The 7222-nt window shown below is 52.3% G+C and overlaps 1 protein-coding gene across 2 annotated transcripts; it reads right to left on the bottom strand.

The window, feature by feature from the left end:
* Positions 1-592: 592 nt before the first annotated feature.
* On the bottom strand, positions 593-6646 carry Wfdc2 (WAP four-disulfide core domain 2). 2 transcript variants are annotated; one of them, XR_005871540.1, is made up of 6 exons: positions 6492-6646; positions 5859-6002; positions 5169-5303; positions 3461-3607; positions 1296-1354; positions 593-768 (listed from the first exon to the last, which is right to left on the bottom strand). XR_005871540.1 is itself a non-coding variant. In XM_005085021.4 (5 exons), exons 1-4 carry the CDS (start codon positions 6568-6570, stop codon positions 3462-3464), a joined length of 504 nt encoding a protein of 167 aa, XP_005085078.1. In that variant the 5' UTR covers positions 6571-6646; the 3' UTR covers positions 593-768; position 3461. The 2 variants fall into 2 exon arrangements, 1 of the variants encoding a protein (XP_005085078.1); XM_005085021.4 differs by lacking the exon at positions 1296-1354.
* Positions 6647-7222: the final 576 nt, after the last annotated feature.

The raw sequence follows: 7222 nt of genomic DNA, 5'->3' as shown, positions 1-7222 counted from the left end.
AGGATGGAAGGAGTCCATTCCTGCAGGCTGTCTCTTCCTGAACCCGGGGCTTGCTGTTTGTCTAGACTGGCTGTCCCGAAAAGATCTGGGAATTAACCTGTCTGAGATTAACCCACATCCACCCCCAGTGCTAGGATTACAGGCATGCTGCTGCACTCACATTTTATATGTGGGTCTGGGGATCTGAATTCGGGTCCCCACACTTTCCTTCTCAGCAGACCCCTGGACTGCTGTGCATATCTCTGAGGACTCTGAGTGCCAGCAAGCCTCAAGAGCGTATCTCCCAGCTCTGTTTAGCAGATAGACAGACATGCAACACACCTGGCGGTGAATGGAGTGATTTTGCAGGTGTTCCTCCACCTCTGAGAGGCCATGCTGGCTCCATGATCCTTGGAGAATAAGGAGCATCATAGGATTGGTGCAAAGATCCACCAGAGAAATACTAACACATCAGGACACCCCTGAATCATTGCTCATGATTTCAGAACAGATCTTTCCCTGGATTTTGAACCTGGATGACCCAGTTGTCCCATACTTTCCAGCCCACCTAAACCAAGTCAGGGGAAATAGGAACAGAGCAAAGAGAGCAGGGTTATGGCTTCTCCATTGCTGCAAGTGATCACTTTATTGGTTGGAGAAGGGAGGTGCTCTTGTGGGTCCAAGAAGAAACTCAAAGGCCAGAGGGAAGGGAGGCCACGGGAATGATACCAGCTGCATGGCCGAGCAGAAGCACCCTCTCCCCATTCCTCAGGCTGGTGGTGGCTGAAGCTGGAGAAAGAAAGCCATGGTACCATCAACAATAACATCTGTCACACTAGACACACATGGCAGCAGTTTAAATCCTGGCCTAGCTTCCTTCTTACTCCATCACGCTTGCACACACAGCAACGCACCACCTTCTCAGGGGCTCTGCCTCCGTTTCCCAGGAGGTTCTATACCCATCTCTTTGTTTTTGTTTTTGTTGTTTTTGTTTTTTTGTTTTTTGTTTTTTGTTTTTTTTTTTTTTTTTTTTTTTGGTTTTACGAGACAGGGTTTCTCTGTTTTGGAGGCTGTCGGTCCAGCCTGGCCTCGAACTCACAGAGATCCACCTGCCTCTGCCTCCCGAGTGCTGGGATTAAAGGCATGTGCCACCAACGCCCGGCTCTACACCCATCTCTTACACTTCAAATCAAACCTGTTCCCAGGACCTACTTGGGCATACCGTAGTCCCAAGTGACCACTGTGGCCTCCCTGGAGACCCACAAACATTTATCTCCCTAGAGTCTTCCTTCTTCCACCAAAAAGTCCCACCATACCTTCATTCCTTAGATCAGTTTGAGCTGAATTGACCAAATAGATGGCATTTATCCCTGTTCTGTAAGCAAAATAATTGTGGTTGAGGACATGAAGAGGCTAGGTAAGGGTCAGAGCTGAAATCTGAACCCTGGTCTTCCTGCTTGCAATGCCCACCATGCAGTGGCCATTCATGGAGATAAGAGACAGTTGTGGTCATAGCAGGGCTCAGGGTCCTAGGAAGACTGTAGTTCCCTCCTAGCCACTGAAACATATACTTTGAAATAAGGAGCATGAGACACTGGGCACATTCCCCCCTCTGGATTCAGCTATCCCCGTGTGCACTAATGAATTCCCCCAGCGACCTGTGATTGCCACCAAAAGGCTTGTCTGAGTTCTTGCTCATCCTACTTCCCCAGCCTTGAATACAATTGCCACCCCGCATCTCACCAAACCGTGAGTCGTTGCCTCATCCTTTTATGCCAGCTCAAGGTCGCACTCCACCCCCCAAGTTTTCTCCAACTGCTCCTACTCCATCCTCTCTCCCCCAAGTCTGAGTCTGTTTCCCACAGCAGTGGACACTGAGTAGTGGCACAGGCTGTGTCATCAATTCTGCTGTCTCAATCACTGCACTACAAGCTCCGGGGAGTGGTCTCCTTTCTGTTCCAGAACCTCCAACAACCACAATACTGGATCACCTAATGGGCCATCCAAGTGTCTGCCTTAGTTCCTCCCTTATTAACAATTACCGAATGGCATAATGCCATATTAAGTGTGTGTGTGTGTGTGTGTTTCCTGAATGTATCGGTGTACCTTAAGTGTGTGCAGTGTCCTTGGGTGCCGGAAGAAGGCATCAGAGCCCCCGGAATTGGGGTTATAGAAGGTTGTCAGCCACTAGGTGGGTACAGGAACTAAACCTGTGTTCTCTGCAAGAGCTGTAAATGCTCTTAGACACTGAGTCACCCCTCTAGCCCCAATGTAATAGTGTTTTATTTTTAACCATACACAGTGGGAAAGGTGACTCCCCAGACTTCTCCTTTTAGGGCCTGAGACACTAAACATACTGCCTTGCTCAGAGTAAATGCTTAACCCATTTCAGACACAACTAACAAATACAACGGAAGCTAACAGCTTCAACCACCTTTGTCCACAAAGATGAACCTTTGGAGTAAATAAAAATCAACTACTCTGTGTCCCACTCACCATGCAAACAGATACCTTCTCCTCAACCCCACTGGCCATTGACTCTTCCCCACCCTCCCTCAGACATTGTCCCCATCCCTTTCCAATCCCTGCCTTCTGAAGTTCCTGCTAAACAAAAAGGACGTTCATCACTCATCAGCAAACCTCACCACTCTTCTTCATGAAGTGCTGAACCGGCCACCTCTGTCCCCTGCCTCCATCTTTGTCAGGCTCCTCTAATCTGCCCACTTACAGGTGAGTCTGTGAATTTTTTTCCTGCCCTCAACAGTCTAGCCACGCCACAGCACGGGAGGGCCCTTTGAGAACGTCAGGGCAAGTCTCTTTCTGAAGACACACCTTGGTCAAGACAACGAGCTGTAAGGCCCTCCAATGGTCTGTCCCAGACAATGAGCTCTAGGCTCCAATGGTCTGACCCAGACAATGAACTGTGAGGCCCTCCAATGGCCAATGAGCTCTAGGCTCCAATGGTCTGACCCAGACAGTGAGCTCTAGGCTCCAATGGTCTGTCCCAGACCTTAGGACCTCCTGTCATATTTTCACCCAGTCTTCGATGCTTTCTTAAACGTCCCAGTGATGTTCTTGCCTTCGTGTTTCTGTTACCTCTGCCTGGACAGGCTCACGTTCCTTCTTCATTTCACACCTTTTTGATGAGGTCTTCACCCACTGTCCCATATAAAGATTACGGGAGCACCCATTGTCTCCCCTTCCCCAGGAACACTTCCCTCCTGTCCTCTGTCCCACTATGAAATCAGCTTGTTTATTTCTTTTCTCATTTTTAGACAATGAAAACCATCACCCAGTCTCTCATCTGATTTGTTTGATCACACATCACCTACAAACTATAGATAAGTATTAGTTGAGTTAATGGAAGTGAATGTACAGACAGATTTATTATCACCACCTTTTCCAAGGTCTTCCTCTTCAACCTGCTCTGAGTACCCCCACACTTGGACATCTCTGAACCTGCTCTCCTGCCCTCACCTACCTCAGAATATGGGTGTGGCACAGGTCATCTTCCCACAGCCATTGCGGCAGCATTTCATGTTGTCAGAACACTCACTGTCCGACTGGCACTGGTCCTCGCAGATGCCGAGCTTGGGGAAGTCCACACTGGGGCAGGCGCCCTGCTTTTCTGGGTAGGCAAGGGAGTAAGGGGAGGTAAGCTGGGGAACACAGGTAGGCCATTGGCAAAGCGTGGTTGAGCACTGTCCCAAAGCTGCTTCACCATTGACAGAGCTGCCTGCCTGAGTGGATTGTGGGAACCCGAGGCGCTCTCAGGGGTCCTGGGGAGATGAACAGCAAACCCCTACTCCTGCCCTCAGATGGCTTTGAAATCACAGAACCTCAGCTTGAGTCCCAGCTCTGCCATTGTCTCCCCTGTAGATCTCCCAGTCACACGGAATCCCTGCCATTGAGCTCATTGTCTGGGTCAGACCATTGGAGGGCCTTACAACTACATTGTAAGGTTGCTACAAAACACAATGGCCCCCCACGTATACCACCCTGGAAAACAAACCACTTGATACCAATGAGCAATTAGAAGCATTAACGCCTAATTAGCCCCTGTTGTGAGCCAGGCATTGTTTAGGTACTAGCTCATCCAATCTCACAATAATCATAAAAGAGGTAAATGCTTCCTTGCATTGACTACAGAGGAGGAAACTGAGGCAACACACTCTTAAGCTTCACCTAAGGTCATACAGGATGAACCAAGATTTGAACCACAGGAGATCTAGCTCCAGAGCGCTGCATACTACTTGATAAACTGCAAAGTGCAGTGCACATGTAAGGTGACACACACTATCTGCACTCACTCTCATAGGATCACTACCAGTTACAATCTCTCAGTGCCATGGCCCTCCACGCATCCTCGATCGCCCGTGCACAGATAAAACCACCACACCCCACACGCCCCTACACCATGTTCCATTCGATGGAAGTACCAGGCAGGAGCAAAGTCCAGCAAAAGGTAAGATGCAGACAGCCAGGTAGGTAGGCGGGTAAAGGACCTTGAGAGGAGAGGCTGCCAGCATCCTGACTCTGCTAATACAGGTGCTCTGGAGCTATCCTGAGACAAGAGAGGAGTTATTCCAAAGCCACAGACTTGTACAGAGTGTCCACTCACTGAGTAGATGCTTTTGAGTACCATTGCTTTAGCTCCCGAGCAAGTCTTGCAAATTGATGTCATCATGCCCACTTTGCAAGTGAGCAGGCAGTTTCAAAGAGCAAGCTGCTCAGGCTCACACACTTAGGAAATGGTAGGGCTAGGATTCAAACTCCCAGGCTCCTTCCTGGCTCATGAGGCCATCTGGCCTGTCCAGATGACACAAGGAAGCAATGTCTTCACCCACCAGACAGAGCCCTATGTGCCAGCTGGCTCAACTCCATCATTCCTGGTCATCCTTTTCCAGGCCCATCCATAGCACCCTCCACAACCAAAAACTGCCGCCCCCATGGGCAAGTCTTCCCTCCCCCTTCCACCTTCCCACTCATATCGCCTTAGGACTCCTAAGTCTAAATTCTCCCAGCCTCTGTGGGCATCTCTGGGGAAACCGTAAAGGCAAAATAGGGGGTAGGGACTGTGTCCACGATCAAGACCAATAATTACAAACCTTTGTTCCCATCTTGTCCCCACCCCCACCTCCTAAACCTCCGCTCTTCCCTCTTGGAAATGGGACGCTTAGATTCCATACCTAGGTCGCCTTCTTCCCTGACCACAGCCGGTGGTAAGGTGGAGACTTGACCTCCCTGTGAAGGAGAAGTATGGAGGACGGATAGAGTAGGGTCCAGGAGCTCTTCCTCGTTCAGTCCTGAAGGTGGAGGAGATCCTTTTAAGGATAAAGGAGGGAAAGTCAGAAATGTCAAAGGAAGAAACGGAACCTCTACCAGCCACAGGATGGCGGTGTGACTTTGTACAACAATATTTCTTTCGGTCGCTCACTTCCACAGACATAGGGTGTGGCAAAGTTCTTTCCCGCCCTCAGGGAGAAATCTGAGAAGTCTAGTCAGGCCAGGCGGTGGAAGGTCCTGAGGGAGGGACTCCGAAAGTAAGGGGTCCCCAGGGCTCGGGTTCCAGCCCTGACGCTGCCCAGGAATTGCCCACAATCTTTAGCCAAGAAAGGCACTGGTCCCGGAACAAAGTCTCGCTGTGCGTGCCCGGAAGCCCGTCATGCACCAGAGAATCGAGCCCAACCAGGAATGGGGGACCTCCTCCCCCTGGACCGCGCCTCAGTGACGCCTTTGTCCCCCGCATCCACCCCAGGCCGGACAGGGGAGGGCACGGGTGGATCGGGTTTCCACCGCTTCACCCTTCCAGGGTCACTGGGTCTGGGGTGCCTTCTTCCCTGAACCCGTGCGCTCCCCCCAGGTCGCCGAGAGGTTACCATTAGGCGGGGAACAGACAGAGCTGCAGCCGGCCTGGCAGCACTTGAGGTTGTCCAGGCAGTGGGTGTCCGACGAGCACTCCTTCACACAGCCAGTATTGTTCTGGAGCTGGGGGCACACGCCGGGTTTCTCCTCTCCCGCACCTGGGGATGGTGGGAGCAGAGAATCGCCGGGGAGAATCGAGTCCAGTCCCACCGGGATACCCACCGCCTGCTCCAAGATCTTCACATTTTTAACTCCACAGACTTCTTCTCTGGCCCCAGGGGTCCTCATAACAACCCAGAGGGCTCCATGCCCCTGCCAGGAGTCTCTGACGCTTGGGGGCTCCCTGATGCTTGGCTTCAGAGTTCAGTCCTCCTGGGACTTGAGCCCCTGACTGCCAGCTTCGCTCATGCTGGGGGCTTTCCGCTCCACTGGGTCTCCGCCTTCAGCACAGGGAGAGCCTCTGCCCTCCAACCTCAGTGGTCTCCCCACCCCAGGGCATTGAAACCCAGATCCTAAGCTTTAAGAATTACGAGTTGTAGGCCCCAGAGTTCACAAAATTTAAATTTCCATTGGCCTCCGCACTTTCAACCCAGAACCCCTCCTTTTTGAGACTCCCTTCTGGGCACCATGCTCCTGGCTGCACTCACCTGTGACTGGAAGGTGGGTGAACAGCAGCAGTCCCAGAAGCAGGCCCGCTGCCCGCAAGCAGAGGCGACAGGCAGGCATGGTGCAGGTGTGAGCTGCAGCCCGGGTGGGGGGGATTTAACCACTCGCGCCGGGGGCGGGGCTGAGCGAGGGGTGCAGGAGGCGGGTAGGAAGCCGAGCGGGCAGTGCGGGCGCCCTGCCACCTCATGCCATTTCACAATCCCCCGGGATCAGGTGTCACTCTTGGCTCTGGTGGGAACCAGGAACCGAGACAGCTTCTGAGCCAGCTGTAGCCAGGCACTTGTCCACCCCTCCCAGTCTTCCTACCTTTCTGAAGCCTGAGGGCAAGGCAGGGCAGCGGGAGCAAAGGGCCCGGGGCTCTCAATTTTAAAGAGTCTGGGGTCCTCCCCAGAACGGCTGGAGTCCAGGCATAAGGAGGAAAGGGCAAGGCTGCAGGGAGGCATCAGACGCTGGGGATTAAGTGCTGAGACTTGGGGTCAGATGGATCAGAATGCAGAGCCCTGTTCCAGGATTAGAGAAGGCAGGTGTTGTTGAGGCTGCAGAGATAGCAGTCATTAACAAAGGAGCCCATCTGACGGGGAACAGGCCCACGAAGCAGAAACACCCGTGCAGTTACCAGCCCTTTGAGGCATTTCTGCCTCTTGCTAGCACACTCCATGAGGACACAACGGCGAGCACCTCCGTCTCCGCATCTTTCCCTAGGGCTAGAGAG

Source organism: Mesocricetus auratus, unplaced genomic scaffold, assembly GCF_017639785.1.
Source record: "Mesocricetus auratus isolate SY011 unplaced genomic scaffold, BCM_Maur_2.0 Super-Scaffold_100028, whole genome shotgun sequence".
In the NCBI taxonomy this organism is placed as follows: domain Eukaryota; kingdom Metazoa; phylum Chordata; class Mammalia; order Rodentia; family Cricetidae; genus Mesocricetus; species Mesocricetus auratus.
This window is presented reverse-complemented; position numbering and strand designations above follow the sequence as displayed.

Excerpts from the sequence above, each read along its gene's own strand:
- Wfdc2 (XM_005085021.4), bottom strand. The coding sequence starts at position 6,570 with ATGCCTGCCTGTCGCCTCTGCTTGCGGGCAGCGGGCCTGCTTCTGGGA. Across the intron at positions 6,003-6,491 it reads CACCCACCTTCCAGTCACAG|GTGCGGGAGAGGAGAAACCC; the intron begins GTGAGTGCAGCC and ends CACCATCCCCAG. Across the intron at positions 3,608-5,168 it reads CAGGGAAGAAGGCGACCTAG|AAAAGCAGGGCGCCTGCCCC; the intron begins GTATGGAATCTA and ends TTGCCTACCCAG.